Source organism: Medicago sativa, chromosome 1, assembly GCF_051527215.1.
Source record: "Medicago sativa cultivar Bolivia chromosome 1, Bolivia_mono, whole genome shotgun sequence".
NCBI classification, from domain to species: domain Eukaryota; kingdom Viridiplantae; phylum Streptophyta; class Magnoliopsida; order Fabales; family Fabaceae; genus Medicago; species Medicago sativa.
Genome location: NC_140749.1, coordinates 21,251,288 through 21,267,762, shown reverse-complemented (window position 1 = coordinate 21,267,762; position 16,475 = coordinate 21,251,288). Strand labels below are relative to the sequence as shown.

The 16,475-nt window shown below is 35.1% G+C and overlaps 2 protein-coding genes across 2 annotated transcripts; both read left to right on the top strand.

Moving 5' to 3' along the window:
* Nucleotides 1-274: 274 nt before the first annotated feature.
* On the top strand, nt 275-2,428 carry LOC146953569 (uncharacterized). Its single transcript, XM_085710718.1, has 2 exons — nt 275-1,110; nt 1,710-2,428. The coding sequence occupies exon 1, from the start codon at nt 275-277 to the stop codon at nt 737-739; it is 465 nt and encodes a 154-aa protein (XP_085566844.1). The 3' UTR covers nt 740-1,110; nt 1,710-2,428.
* Nucleotides 2,429-7,296: 4,868 nt separating this feature from the next.
* On the top strand, nt 7,297-8,924 carry LOC146953568 (Exostosin family protein). The gene has a single exon (XM_085710711.1). It carries the CDS (start codon nt 7,371-7,373, stop codon nt 8,772-8,774), a length of 1,404 nt encoding a protein of 467 aa, XP_085566837.1. The 5' UTR covers nt 7,297-7,370; the 3' UTR covers nt 8,775-8,924.
* The last annotated feature ends 7,551 nt before the right edge of the window (nt 8,925-16,475 follow it).

The following is a 16,475-nucleotide window of genomic DNA, read 5'->3' as shown; positions in this document are numbered from 1 at the left end:
GGATGTCGTGGCCCCCGCCGGCCACTGAAGAGATCCGCCACTGAATAGTGGGTATGAAAGCAAAATGATGAAAGTCTCTCCTCTCTCCCTTTGGTACTCTCTAGTAGAGTAATTTCTTCTATCTTTTCCTTTATCCTTTATGTACTAAGAACATCAATTTTAATTGAGTTCTAATCTATCAATTTTACTCTTCATTCAATAATCAATTCACAATTATCAATTTTATTACACTCTCAATTTTGAGATCATTACATTGGTGCTTTCATTGATCACCATGGCGGAAGATGATATATCTATGAACGAGTTGGAGGCAGCCATCCAAGGCCTCAATGCAACATTGAAGAGGTTCATGGAAGCTGAAGAAGTACGCCACAGTGAGTATTTGCGTTCACGCTCAGTCGAGGTCTCGCGTATGGATCGCATCGAAGAACAGTTGGTTGTACTTCAAATGGGTTCCGCTTCTAATGGTGGTTTGAACTCATTTACCGAATCTCCGACAAATCAACCGTTTCAGAGGGGTACAACAGTGATCGATTTGTTGCAGGAGGAGATCAATGCTTCAGAATCTTCGATGGAGATCGATGCATCAGAACTGATAAGTGAGTCTCTTCCAATGTCAGACGAAATTCATCACTCTGTGAAATCAATCGATAAACAGTGTGACACAAACGAATCTGTTTGTGCAGAGAATTTAGTGGTTGATGCAGTGATTTCAACATCAAAATTGCAACATGTTTGAAAGAAAGTATCACCTCTAATGAGCAAATTGAGCTCCCTTCGGTCCTTGAGAAGAGTTCCATAGTCGTCGCCGTAAGGTTGTTCGCGGAGCCAAACCAAGCGACGATGATATCGATGCTCAATGATGAATTGATGGAGCTACCATCATCACCAGATGTGCTTACGGAAAGAAAACGAGTTCCCAAACTTCCAAGGTCGTTGCTGTTGGAAGATTTGTCGAGGCAGTGTTCTTCTCATGCTTGCCTATGGCCGCCGCCACCGAAACCGCCGGATCGTAGTTTTCAACAAGTGAATGTGGATTTTCAAGTGACGCTTGATCGCTCCATGTCTCCACCTCCTCCAGAGCCTCCTGACGCCTGTCATAGAGCGGTGGTAAGTGAAATTTCTGGACCATGCAAACTAAAGCTTATGATTTTGCTTCAAATTGCTACTCGGTTTGGGTATTCTCTTATGTTGATGAGTTCTTGGAATCTAAAAGCTCTGTGCCGCTGTTGGGGATTAGTTTGGTGTAGTGAAGTTTCCATATTCAAGTTTTATCCCTCTCCTATTGCTCTTGTAGCTTTGATATATTTTTCAAAAAAAACTGCACAACAACTGTTAGATGAAATGCCTAAAACAATTATGAGTTGTTTGAACACCTTGCTCTGTGAGTTTATACTAGCTGGTATCTTAGAGGATAAAACTTTGCTTTCTTGTGAGTTTGTTTTCATATCATGTGTTGTTGTGGGGATGCAATTTATTATATATGAGGATTTTTATCTTTTGAGATGGAGTGGTAGTTGTGCCTATGTTTATTGGATTGTGATGTTTAAGAAAAGAGGCATTCCCCATTGTTTGAGATTAGTGCTTAGTCAATCTGACGCGATTTCTCATTTCTCACATGATCCCCATTCTAGTGGCTTTTATGAATTCAATATTCCAAAGGACCATTGTGATGATTATAATCTTTATGAATGCTATGCACTATCCAGATCATGTTTCACTTACAAACCTCCAAACATATCAACATGTTCTAGGCATTTAATAGAACTACTATATGTTGATGAATATCCTCATTATGTGGCACTTAAGCATGATGCATCACTTTTAAAATCAACATGGAGTTCTTGTAAAGATGCTGGTCTGAGAAATTGCTCGTGCCTTGTGCTTTTCTGTGAAAATGGTACTGCTAGATGCTTTCATTTAGATTTGATTGGGAGCTTCCTACGCTTTGAGAGAGTCAAAAGTGGTTATGGTTCTTATATGTTGGTATCTATTAATGGTGGAGAAGATGACTTGAACTTGCATCCTAGTCTACCTCTTGGTTTTAAAGATTTTACAACACTATATGCCAAGGAAAAAGAAATTATGGGTGGCTATATAACAAGAATGCTGCAATTTCTTGTCCTTGTGGAATGCATGGAGCAGTCAACTACAAAAATGGACCTTGTTGTAATGAAAGAGCTTCATATTTATACCATGTTGTTTCTCATTGAAATTGACACTAGGCTTTATATGGGTAAAGCATATACTTATGTGCAGGAAATTGCAAACTCTTCCTATACCATTAATGTAACATATGTGCTGGTTGGCCTTTATTGGCATATTGGTTTAGCTCCTGGAAGTATATATTCTACAACACTCTATGCTAGGAGCAAAGGAATTATGTGTGGCTTTAAATTGAATTTTATTGTCCCTGCTCGTTGCTTGATTTCCTTTAGGCTTTGTTTGCGAGTTGGGTTTTGGAGGGGAAGGGAGGGGAAGGAAAGGCTTATGGAGAGGTAAACCCTTGTTTGCGAGTTTTAAAAAACAAGGGAAATGTTTTGAGGGGTTTAGAAGGGCTTCATTTGTTCAATTTTAAAGTTCCCCCAAATTGGGGGGTTTTGGGGGGTTAAGCATACAAATTGACAAATTTGCCCTCATAATAATTCAAATTGACAATTTTAGATATAACCTAATTATTACGATCTCTTTTCAAAACAACTTTTTCTAAACAGCTTATTTATCAAAAAACAGCTTATTACAACCTCTTTTCAAAAACCAACTTATTTATGCAAATTAGCTTTTAACGACCTCTTTTTCAAAATCAGCTTATTCATTAAAAACAACTTATTACGACCTCTTTTTCAAAACAACTTATTGAAAACAACTTATTCATCCAGAACAGCTTATTACCATCTCTTTTTCAAAAACAACTTATTCAAAACAGCTTATTTATCCAAAACAGTTTATTACGACCTCTTTTCAAAAAACAACTTATTTATGCAAAACAGCTTATTACCACGTCTTTTTCAAAAACAGCTTATTCAAAACAACTTATTTATCCAAAACAGCTTATTACAACCTTTTTTCCAAAAACAGCTTATTCAAAACAGCTTTTACCGACCTCTTTTTCAAAATCACCTTATTCATCAAAAACAGCTTATTACGACCTCTTTTTCAAAAACAACTTATTGAAAACAGCTTATTCATCCAAAACAGCTTATTACAATCTCTTTTTCAAAAACAACTTATTCAAAACAGCTTATTTATCCAAAACAGCTTATTACGACCTCTTTTCAAAAAACAGCTTATTCAAAACAGCTTATTTATGCAAAACAGATTATTACCACGTCTTTTTCAAAAACAGCTTATTCAAAACAACTTATTTATCCAAAATAGCTTATCACAACCTCTTTTCAAAAAACAGCTTATTTAAAACAGCTTATTTACGCAAATCAGCTTTTAACGACCTCTTTTTCAAAATCAGCTTATTCAAAACAGCTTATTCATCAAAAACAACTTATTACGACCTCTTTTTCAAAATCAACTTATTGAAAACAGCTTATTCATCCAAAACAGCTTATTACGACCTCTTTTTGGATGAATAAGCTGTTTTCAATAAGTTGTTTTTGAAAAAGAGGTCGTATTAAGCTATTTTGTATAAATAAGATGTTTTGAATAAGTTGTTTTTGAAAAAGAGATCGTATTAAGCTGTTTTGTATAAATAAGCTGTTTTGAATAAGTTTTTTTTTGAAAAAGAGATTGTAATAAGGTGTTTTGGATGAATAATCTGTTTTCAATAAGCTGTTTTTGAAAAGAGGTCGTAATAAACTGTTTTGGATAAATAAGCTGTTTTTAATAAGCTGTTTTTGATAAAGACGTGGTAATAAGCTGTTTGCATAAATAAGTTGTTTTGAATAAGCTGTTTTTTGCAAAGAGGTTGTAATAAGCTGTTTTGAATAAATTGTTTTTGAAAAAGAGATCGTAATAAGCTGTTTTGGATGAATAAGCTGTTTTTATAAGCTGTTTTTTGAAAAGAGGTCGTCATAAGCTGTTTTGGATGAATAAGCTGTTTTGAACAAGCTGATTTTGAAAAAGAGGTCGTCAAAAGTTGATTTGCATAAATAAGCTGTTTTGAATAAGCTGTTTTTTGAAAAGAGATTGTAATAAGCTGTTTTGGATAAATAAGCTGTTTTGAATAAGTTGTTTTTGAAAAATAGATCGTATTAAGCTGTTTTGTATAAATAAGCTGTTTTGATTAAGTTGTTTTTGAAAAAGAGATTGTAATAAGCTGTTTTGGATGAATAAGTTGTTTTCAATAAGTTGTTTTTGAGAAAAAGGTCGTAATAAGCCGTTTTTGATGAATAAGTTGTTTTGAATAATTTGTTTTTGAAAAAGAGATCGTAATAAGTTGTTTTGCATAAATAAGTTGTTTTGAATAAGTTGTTTTTTGAAAAGAGATCGTAATAGGTTGTTTTGGACAAATAAGTTGTTTTGAATAAGTTGTTTTTTGAAAAAGATATCATAATAAGTTGTTTTGTATAAATAAGTTGTTTTGAATAAGCTGTTTTTTAAAAAAGAGATCGTAATAAGCTTTTTTTTATAAATAAGCTGTTTTTTAAAAATAGATTGTAATAATTTACTTTTTATGAGATAAGTTGCTTTGAATAAATTTCAAGATAAATTACAAAGTACAACACAATGTATTGTTTTTAAGAGCAAAAAAAGGGTAAAATAGTAAAATTATAACATAAGCCCTCCATTTCCTTTCCTTGTTGGTTTTTTAACTCACAAACAAGGGGAAGGTTTTCCCTCCTTTCTCCCTTCCCTCCCTTTCCTTCCCTTCCCCTCCTTAGCCTTTCCTTTCCTTCCCCTCAAAACTCGCAAACAAAGCCTTAGTTTGCCTGCACAATTAAAAATTGATGGAGTTGCACAGATTGACATGGTGGGATTTGTTCAGCAAGGAAATAAGGTTTTTCCTGTCTTAGAAGTGGTTGATAGACAAGAGTGTGTGGTGGTTATTTGTTCTGGTGATACTCAATTATTGTCTACCATCCTTTTTGCTTGCTTGGCTAGACAATATGATTACATGGCAATCAAGATAATTGGAAGGCTACATGTGGGTGCTTAGGTTCTGCTTCAGGTCTTCTTTGTCTCCACAACATCTTATGATACAACTTGATTTTACTGTGTTGGTGGAAGCAATCGATTTGTGTGCCCTGTTCTGCTATGGTTATGCTGCCATTGTCATTGTTCACAGCATGATATCTACAAGCTATACTTCAGAATATATGCAGATGACAATGAAAGGAAAACACTTAATGAAATTTCATTCTTGTGACAAGAGCTACTTTTTCGGTCCCAAGAAGACTTCATAATTCACACAATGGGATCCGGGTGGATGCTTTCGTTCATTAGGAAGGTCTACATGTTTCAGAAGCCTCTTGGAAAGTTAATCCTATCACCAGTCAACATTATTTTACCAAACCTTGAGGACAAGGTTGATTTTAATGGGGGGAGTAATGTTATGATTCAATATAGCATTTGAGGAAATACACTTGGCATAATATTATTGGTTGAGATAAATGGACACATGTCTAGTGATCCTAGAATAAAGGAACCTTGGATGTGCATAAATAGTGAAAGGAGGGTCAATAGTGGGTATGAAAGAAAAATGATGAAAGTCTCTCCTCTCTCCCTTTGGTACTCTCTAGTAGAGTAATTTCTTTTATCTTTTCCTTTATCCTTTATGTACTAAGAACATCAATTTTAATTGAGTTCTAATCTATCAATTTTACTCTTCATTCAATAATCAATTCACAATTATCAATTTTATTACACTCTCAATTTTGAGATCATTACATATTGGTCTAGGTGACATAATTAAGCGGATCATTAAGAATTAACAAATTTATCAAATAAAATAAATTATTTTATTTTTTTATATACAAACAATACTTAATTTAAGACGGCGGAGTAAAAGGGTTCTATGTTTAAGAACGGAAATAGAAATAAATTTATTAAATAAAATAAATTATTTTATTTTTTTTATATACTAAAACAATACTTAATTTATGACCGATGGAGTAAAATGTTTATGTAGACAGCAAGAAAGGACATGAGTTCGATTCTATTGGCTATTGGTTCTTTTGTCAAAAAATAAAGCAATATTTAAAGGACAAAAGGAAAGACATTTTAAATAGTCTCACATGCAAAATAGCTAATTAGGTGTCGAAACTTTATAGCAATTGCTTATTCAACTTATTCACCAATAAAAATTTGCTAATTCAACTCAAACAATAATACACCATGTGTGGAGAAAAATACACCCTATACACTATATTTGGCAAAACGTGGGTTCAGCAAGATGTGAATGTGAATGAATACAGCTCAGGATTATAAAATTTTGGTTCATTCCTTCAATTTTATATATCTGCTCTGTTGGTTTGGTTGGTCGTGTTATGACTTTTCTTTTGATTTTTTGTCCTTCCCACCATGTTAAAATTAATGCCTGGACCCACAACTAGTGGCTTAACGAAAAATTTATTCTAAAATTAAAAAAATTCAGTACATCACTTGGCACTTTGTGACATAAAAGTTCATTTAAAATACATCATTTAAAGACACCCTTGAAAATCCGTAGTAATTACTACTCACTCCGTTCTAAATTATGTTGTTTTAAAGAAAAATTGTCTTAAATTACCGCGGTTAACTCAGATCTCATTTTGATTTGTTCAAAAAAAAAAACCAAGTTGCTTGGGCTCCAGTAGCAAGGAGCTCCTTCTAAGGACGTATCCGGGGAATACCGAGTTCGATTTCCAGGGTGAACAACATTTGGCCAGTGCGCATGCCTCTACGCATGAGTCAGATTAGTCGCTCACCTTTGGTGGGTTGGAAACCGGTGCGAAAGCCAAAAAAAAAAATCTCTAATTATATGTTGTTTTATCTCAAATTATATGTTGTTTTATAATATTAATGAAACATTCATGTTATTTTTTATTAATATTCTTAATTATTTATTACTCTTTTCTTTCAATTTTATAATTTATCTTTTTCATACAATTTATTAAACACAATTTTGTAAAACAATTCATAATATTTTTTTTATACAAAACTAATTACATTTCTTAATACGTGTGAAATATTAAAAATGTTATATATTTGGAACGGAGAGAATATTGCATTAATTTCAATGCATTTTGTGTAAAAAAAAAAATTCATGCATTTTTTCTATATCAAGTTTTAATGCTTCATATTTCCAAAATAAATTCAGTCGTTTTCAAATTTTTATGTATATATAATATCCAAATAAACTCAGTCCTCTTCAAAGTCGTACATGCAATCATTCATCTCCTACATCTCTCTCCCTCCATCTCTTTTTTTCCTTCTCAATGTTTTTCAGAAAGCCATCACCAACTCAACCTCTAAATTCTCTACCATGCACAACAAAATCCCAAAGCCTCTCAAAAACCAAAGAAACTCACAACATCATAATTCACCGATTGGTAAAATTCACTCTCTTCATTACTTTATGTCTCTTCCTTTTTTACTTCATGTACCCCACTACCATAACCACCACAACTACCACCGACACCACCACCACCACAACCACTACATGCGATGGATCAACTCCATCATTCTACATTTACAACCTCCCCCCACGTTTCAACCTTGACCTCCTTAAAAACTGCGAAAATCTCAACATATATACAAATATGTGCCCTTATGTGAAGAACAATGGCTTAGGTCAACCCCTCTCAAAAACATCATGGTACACAACGCACCAATTCTTAGCAGAAATGATTTTCCATGCTAGGTTAGAAAATCACGTGTGTCGCACGTGGGATCCAAATCAAGCAATTTTATTCTACATACCATTCTACGGTGGACTACACGCTTCAAGCATGTTCCGCGAGGCGAATCACACTCTCCGCGATGCCCTAGCCGTTGATCTAATCGATCATGTACAAAGTCTACCTTGGTGGAATCGTCACAATGGTAAAGATCATTTTATTTCTCTGGGAAGGACCGCATGGGATTTCATGCGGTCCTCAGGTGGGTCCGATTTTGGAGCCAACATATTATTAAACCTACCACCTGTCAAAAACATGTCGGTGCTAACAGTTGAACGACAACCTTGGGAAGGTTATAATCAAAACGGCATACCTTACCCGTCGTATTTTCATCCAAAAACAAAAGAAGAAATGCTTACGTGGCAGAATAAAATGAGACAAAACGACAGGCCGTTTTTGTTTTCATTTATTGGTGGTAAAAGAAAAGGGTTAGGAAAAGCAAAGATTCGTGATGAGTTGGTTAAACAATGTAATGAGTCATCTCTTTGCAAGTTGGTTGATTGTGGGGGTGGGAATAGTAAATGCCATCAACCAATGGAAGTGCTTAGTGTTATGATGGAGTCACGTTTTTGTCTTCAAGCACCAGGTGATTCTTTTACTAGAAGGTCAACTTTTGACTCTATACTAGCTGGTTGTATACCTGTATTTTTCTCACCACATACAGCGTATACGCAATATGGTTGGTATTTGCCTAAGGAGAAAAATACGTATTCGGTTTATATTGAAGAGGGGGGTGTAGGAAAGAAGAGTAATATGATTGAGGAGGTGTTAATGGGAATTAAGGAGGTGGAAGTTGAAAAAATGCGTGAGGTTGTGATTGGTTTGATCCCTAGGGTTAGTTATGCGCACCCGAATGGAAGTGATGTTGGGTTTAGGGATGCTGTTGATGTTGCACTTCAAGGAATTTCTAGGCTTTTGTTCGAGGAAACATTGAGATTGTAGAGATTTGATTAGTTAGTAGTACTTGATTAATTATAACACACTTTTTAGATGCAATAAGTTGCTTATATGAGTATGTGATGTAATGTACATGGGTTGATGATTTGGTGGAAAAATTATATTAATTAATAATACTTTTTATGTTTTATTATATATCACTTTATAAAAAAAATATTTGGAAAATTATTAGTTATTTTACTGTCGGTCCATATAGATGTGATGTAAGTGGGTTTATGCTTTAGGCTTGTTCAACCACACATATTTTTCCCATTTGCAGTACTTTAACGTGTGGTCTACATTTCAACATATTTTTTGGGTCTAGAACAAAGGATTGAACATTCCACACCCACCTCTCTTCCTTAAATTAAACCTAATGAGTACTACTCCCTCCGTCCTGGAATATCTGACCCATTTTCTAAAAAAAAGTGTCCCAAAATAACTGAGTCATTTCAATTTTCAATACAACTTTCATCATTCCCAATACAATATAACTCTAATTAATACTACTTTCATCATTTCCAATACAATATATTCCATTTTCCCCTTTATTTATACATTTTTCTTAATCTGTGTGAAAAATCAAACTGGCTCAGATAAAACAGGACGGAGGGAGTATTGTTTAAGACTCTCTAAAATGAAGTGTGTCTGTTTAGGAGGATTATTCAGCTTCTAAAGGTATTCCCAATTAGAGATTTGGCTACCACTACTAGAAGGATTGTTATTTTCCATATTATTCCATTTAACTACACATCATGGTTGTTTTGACATTATAAATACCATATTTTTAGGGGAATTTCTACGGTACACTCATAAATTTTAGTGTACCGGTACTCTTGTTTTACAAAATTTATAAATTAACACTCATTTTTATGAAATAAAAAGCTATTTGTCAATATTTATATTTTAGAAAACATCATTTCATTGTTTATAAGGATCATATTAAAAAATTTACATTTTGTCATAAAAAATAATCAATATTCATTATTATGAGTAATAAAAATTCGTAAAAATTAAATTTTATTTTGTCGAAACTTTTAGTAAATAAAATTTAATTATTATAGTTTTCTTTTTTTTGAACAAGCCAAAATGAGATATATATTAATAACCAAGAGTTTCGCTCCCTAGCATAAGGTGTGCAAAAGGAGACAAAACTAAGTTACATGATGGAACAAGAAGCCAACCAATGTCAAGAGATAAACAAAAAAGAAAAACAAATCAGCCAATCCCCAAACAAGCAAGGGGATGCTGCCACCATAAATGATAACCAAAAGGAAAGCACACATTTTTTGCTTTCAACCAACGAAGAGAAGACATCTTAACTTTTTCCAATAGCTGCTCCGTCGTATTGGCTTTGTTAGCAAAAAGTCGTTGATTTCGTTCATTCCAAATGACCCAAATGCAACAAAGCCATATCAACTGTAAGAAAAACCGACGAGGAGCATAACCACCTGTAGAATGAACAAATTGATCGAAATGATATGTAACATGTAGGGGATCCACTGAGTACATGCCAATCCAGGATTTAATGAGATTCCATAGATTGCCAAAAATATTACAATGAATGACTAAGTGATCTATGGTTTCGTGTTGACCACATCCAGAAACACATAATTGATTGTCAATAGAAATAACACCTCAACGCACCAAGTTGTCCTTTGTCGGCCATCTATTACGGAAGAGACGCCAAGCACAAATAGAGACTTTCAAAGGAACGTTTTTATGCCAAGGAGCCTCCGAAGCAACATCATGAACCTGTATCTCCTGCCTCGTAAGCATTTGATAGACACCACGGACCGTGTAACCAACTGCAGCGTCCGGTCGCCATAGCCAGGCATCTGTCTCCGAGTCCTGCAAGGTAATGTTAGTCACCAAATTCCTAATCTCCACTACTAAATCCTCTTCCCAATCGAACAGTCGCCGTCTCCACCTCCAAGCCTCCCCATCCTCACCCCAACCTAAGGCATGCATCGCTCCTACCGTCAAATCCTGGTTAACCGATAAATCAAATAACCTTCTAAATCTCACCATCAACGGCACCTTCCCCACCCAACAATCTGACCAAAAATAAGTGTTAAGACCGTTACCTAGACGAGTAGAAATGTTAACATCAAACCAACTTCCACCTTCAACACCTACCACACCTATTCCTTCTCGAATTTTAACAATATCCTTCCACCACACCGATCCCAACCTACCTCCCTCTCTAAGCCGCCCTCTCTCCTCACCATAACGAGACAATAAGACCTTAAACCACAACCCTTCCCTATCCACTAAACATCTCCAACACCATTTAGCAAGAAGAGCAATATTAAACTCTTTAAGTCTCCTTACCCCCAAACCTCCAACCTCCTTTCTCAAACAAATAGAATTCCAATCAACCCAGGCAATTTTCCTATTATCCTCACCCCCACCCCAAAAAAAATTTATAAGAATAGATTCGATGGAGGAGATTATACCTGCGGGAGCTCTGAAAAAGGAAAGGGCGTAGACAGGCAGTGAAGACAGGACAGATTTGAGGAGAATCAAGCGACCCCCATAAGATAAATTTCTGCTTTTCCACTCAGACAACCTAGATTTTATACGATGAATAACCGGATCCCAAAAACTCAGACGTCTAGGATCACCTCCAATAGGAAGACCAAGATACAAGATAGGAAAACGACCCACTTTGCAAGACAAAATAGAAGCAGCTTCTAACAACCACGAATCCTCAATATTAATGTCGAACAAGTTGCTCTTGTGATAATTTACCTTCAACCCTGACATATTTTCAAAGAGAGCCAAAATGGCTCTCAAAGCTCGAACATTTGCCCAATTCTTCACACCAATCAAAAGAGTATCATCTGCGAATTGCAAGTGCGATAACACTGTGGGGTTATGCGCACCAACTGAGTAACCTGTTAAAAGATTCATGTTCACCGTTGTAGTCATCAAAACATTCAAACCTTCGGCTGCGAGAAGGAAGAGAAAAGGAGAAAGCGGATCCCCCTGACGCAACCCCCTTTTCATTTGGAACTCATCAGTTGGACTGCCATTAACCAACACCGACGCAGTAGCTGTCGATGCACATTCTTTCATCCATTTTCGCCACAAGGTAGGAAAAGGCATCTTCCCCATAACATCATCCAAATAACCCCAATCAACTGAGTCGTAAGCTATTTCAAAATCAATCTTAAACAATAACATCTTTTTCTTCCTCTTTCGAGCTTCATCAACGGCTTCATTTGCAATAAGAATGCCATCAAGAATTTGCCGTTCTTTAACAAAGGCTGACTGAGTTTCGGAAACAACCTTACCCATCACTTGCCTCAGGCGATTGGCCAGCAACTTAGCCAAAATCTTATACAAACAACCAATTAAGGCAATGGGACGAAAATCATTCAGACGTTGGGGGCAGTCTATCTTTGGAATAAGGGCAATGAAAGTGCTGTTAATACCTTTCGAAAGACGAGCGTTACGGTGAAAATCAGTTATGAACCTCATAATGTCAAGCTTCAAGTCTACCCAAAAATCTTTGATGAAACCGAGATGAATACCATCCGGACCAGGACTCTTGAAACTGTCACAATCCCACACAGCCGCCTTTACCTCTTCTTCACGAAACGGACAAGTCAAAAAATTACCATCAATGACGGACAATCTACGAAAATATAAATCATCCACCGAAGGCCTATTACTTTGTTACGCTTGAAAATGAGTTTGGAAATGACCAAACACTGCTTCTCGAACATTGTCAACTCCCTCTATAATATTACCGTCCACAACAATAGAAGATATAGCATTACGCCGTCTTCTACCAGACATAATAGCATGATAATATTTGGAATTTGCGTCCCCTTCACGAAGCCATAATAATCGCGATTGTTGCCAAGAAATACTAGCATTAGCCCTTGATAAAGAATGGAGCTCGGATGATAAATCATGTAAAACATTCACTTCTTCCTCGGATAAAACCTCCACCTCACCCTTAGACTCCAGCACATCTAACTGATTCTTTAAAGAAGTAATTTTGCCAGGTAAATTATGAGAATGAGTTAAGTGCCATTCTTTGAGATCAACTTTGATCCGTTTCAATTTTTCCTTCAGAATATAGCCTCCCCAGCCGTCCACTTGGTAAGACTGTAATTTTGATCGAACATATTGTTGATACCCCAGAACATCAGCCCAACATTTTAACATCCTCACCGGCTTCGGTCCCCAATTGTGGTCATCAACCGATAGAACCAAAGGACAGTGATCAGATAAACCACGAAGGGAAGCGACTTGCAAGCAATTAGGCCATTTTGCACACCACTCCTCAGAAAGTAAAAATCTGTCTAAACGACTCATAGAGTTTCCATCCCCCTTATACCACGTGAATCCTCTGCCATGTAAAGGTAAATCAATCAAAACATTGTTATCAATGAAAGCATTAAATGGGTCGCAATCCAAGGACTGAACCGCAGCCCCCTTTGACCATATAATTATTTTATTATAGTTGTCAATGATAGAAAATAATTATTTTTCTATCATTTATTATTAAATTTACAACTTGGTGTACCGATACACCCAAATTTATTGGGTGTACCATAGAATTTGCCTTTACTTTAATGCATTTTATTTTTGCACCTTACACTTTTTAGTACATTTATATACCCTTGACATTTCCAACTTCACATTTGTACAAAGTTTTGACATTCAAATCATACAATTTTCTTGCATTCAATTTGTCCATTATTTGTGTTTTCAAAGACAATTTTGATATTGCTAATTTATATAAACTTTGGGACAATCCACCCGACTCTATCACTTCTTCCATTGCGCACCTAGTGTGCACTTTTGATTTCACATAGTAGCATATTTTTTAACATACTAAGATCCCACATTAAACATTTTATTTATTGATAATTGTTGATAGATAATCTTATTCCAATAATAGAAAAAACAACGTTAACCAATTAGCACACCCAGTGAGACTTGTAAGGATAATTAACTATTGTTTTTTATCAGTCAAAATTGGAGACTAAAATGATGCAATTTTATTCGAGTAAGGAACAATAGAGTTGGTAATCCTGATATTGTCCTTAATAAACAAAAAATATTAGCGTTATAAGATAATGTAAAGTATCGTAAGTGCTAATTCAAGTGTAGCAAATGCTAGTTCTTTGAATCTAGGAAATTCGACAACTGTTGTGTGCTAACTGCCAAAATTACCTATTTTTCAGCTATACAATTTAAAACATTTATTGACTTATTTTGCAAAAAAAAAAAAAAAAACTAATGATAATCCTCCATTTCAAAGTAAATACTTAATAGTTAGATATTGAGTATCATTTCATGTATTATGACTTTTTCTAATACATTTGTAGTATTGAAAGACCATTAATGAAGAGCAAAGCAAAAATGCTAAGGAATCTAATCTAAGTGTAAGAAATCTTACTAAGCGGGCATAGGGATGGGAATAGGCTAGGCCGAGCTAGGCTTTGTAAGGCCTGAGCCTGGCCTATCAATTTTTTTGAAGGCCTAAGTCTGGCCTGCGGCCTATCATAAGTTTATTTTTTAGGCCTGAGTCTGGCCTTCTGAAAGCCTGATACGGCCTGCTAGCCTGTTTAAAAGCCTATTTCATATGAACATATTTAAATCAGCAATGTGATCTAAGTGTAAATAGACTAGCAAACTAATATATCAATTAGATTAAACTCGTTTTTGATAATCAACATGAGTTTTTAGGAAATTTGACTATATATTGTATCATATTTCAGTTCTAGTCTATAATAATACATTTAAATATGCAAAAAAATTAATTTATACTAATAAACTTAAATTACTGAAAAAGTTAACACGTTTTTATTTTTATTCAAAGTACAATATATAATATAATAATAAATAATATTATTCATATTTACTTAAATAGGCCTAAGAGGCTTTTTGGATGGCTTGTGGCCTGGCCTATTAAGATAAATAGGCTTTTAAAAAAGCCTAGGCCTTCTCTATTTAAGAAAAAAACCTGGCCTGGCCCGACTTGTCGTAGGCCCCTATAGGCCGGCCTGGCCTCTTCCCATCCCCGCATAACGGGTTCACTTAATAAATTGAGTCAGAAAGTGAAGTCTAGCAATAGAGCTAGGGATGGCAATTGGACTCAGGCCCGATGGGCACCAGCAAAAAATACTCGCTATGGGTAGGGTAAAACCCCGCTTTCATGGGCATGGGCTTGGGTCTGGGTAATTACCCGCAAATTTAAGTGGGTATGGGTGCGGGTAAGGGATCTATACTACCCAGCCCCGCAACCCGCATATACATATTTATATAATATAATAAATACTTTATTTATTTTTGGTTCATAATTATTTAATTTATTAAACTATTTACGTCTATACCTAAACCTAAAAACTAATACAGTAACCGTTTCATCATTCCATTCACACCTTAGATCAATTTGATGTTTATTTTAGTATGCACTTTTTCAGGATATATTTTATTGTGACATATTTTATTGTCTTTTCATAGTTAAAGTGCGGGTAATGGATGCGGGTATGGGTACTTAGGTGCCCATAGAGTATGGGGAAGGACACTAAAGTTGTTGCCCACGAGGGTACGGGTTCGAGTACGGGCATTTTTTACAAACGCGGGTATGGAGAAGGGTACTATAATACCCTACCCATTGGGTACCCATTACCATCCCTAAATAGAGCACAGTTCGCTGCAGCGAATTGCAATTTCTCCAGTGATTTATGAAAATTTAGTGACCCACATGATAATATGGCAAAGAATTCAAGGTTAATAAATCACAATTCACTCAACTAGCATACAATTCATGAAGTGAATTATCACTAACACCAAACTGGGTAGCACTTGGGTGACATAGAATTAGTGATATTGGTCAACCACAATATCACAAGTGATTTTTTCTCTCTTTCACAAGAATTGTGACATTGTGATTGGCCAATGTCACGAATATCACCAATTTTATATCACCCAAGTGTTACCCCACCAAACTAACGTAATACTATGTACAGCGAAAGTGAAATCACGATTTCTTTCCAAATGACATGGCATGACACTAACCCTTAGATTTCATTTTATTTTATAATTGTTTCAACCAATTAAAATACATATGGCCCACCATCCCATGATTTCCGAACAGCCACAAATTTTATTGGCTAATATTAATTTTGGGAAGAAATCATGAAAACATCTTTCTTGATATACTCCACCAAACTATTAAAGGACAACTCAAACACGATTTTTGGGATTCTATGACACTTTGAAAGAGAGAAAATGCATGTGGGAGGTTAGGAGACAAGGATTCATCAAGGTAGAGCATTGAATCTTGAGCATTCAAGTATCCGATTCAACACCGTCTCATTTATATCTCATGTAAATTATCATGGATATGTGTAACTAACTTTATCGTTATGTTGAGATTATGTGTAGTTAGTTATCATTTTGATGTAAATATTTAACACCTCAATTTTAACAGTGAAGATACACTCTTTTCTTCCTTTTTAAACAACTCGAGCATTGCGCTAAAGGATTCACAATTTTTTAAGTTAAAATCAGAATGAATAATTTCTTTTGAAACTGTTTTTCCAACAACGACGACCCAAATCAAATGCCACATTTTATAAATCATTTTTCAACAATAAGTTTTCAAATCAAATCATACACTTTGTAAATTATGAAACATTGTATGAACATTTATTTCTCATGGCAATATCATTTACA

Excerpts from the sequence above, each read along its gene's own strand:
- LOC146953569 (XM_085710718.1), top strand. The coding sequence starts at position 275 with ATGGCGGAAGATGATATATCTATGAACGAGTTGGAGGCAGCCATCCAA.
- LOC146953568 (XM_085710711.1), top strand. The coding sequence starts at position 7,371 with ATGTTTTTCAGAAAGCCATCACCAACTCAACCTCTAAATTCTCTACCA.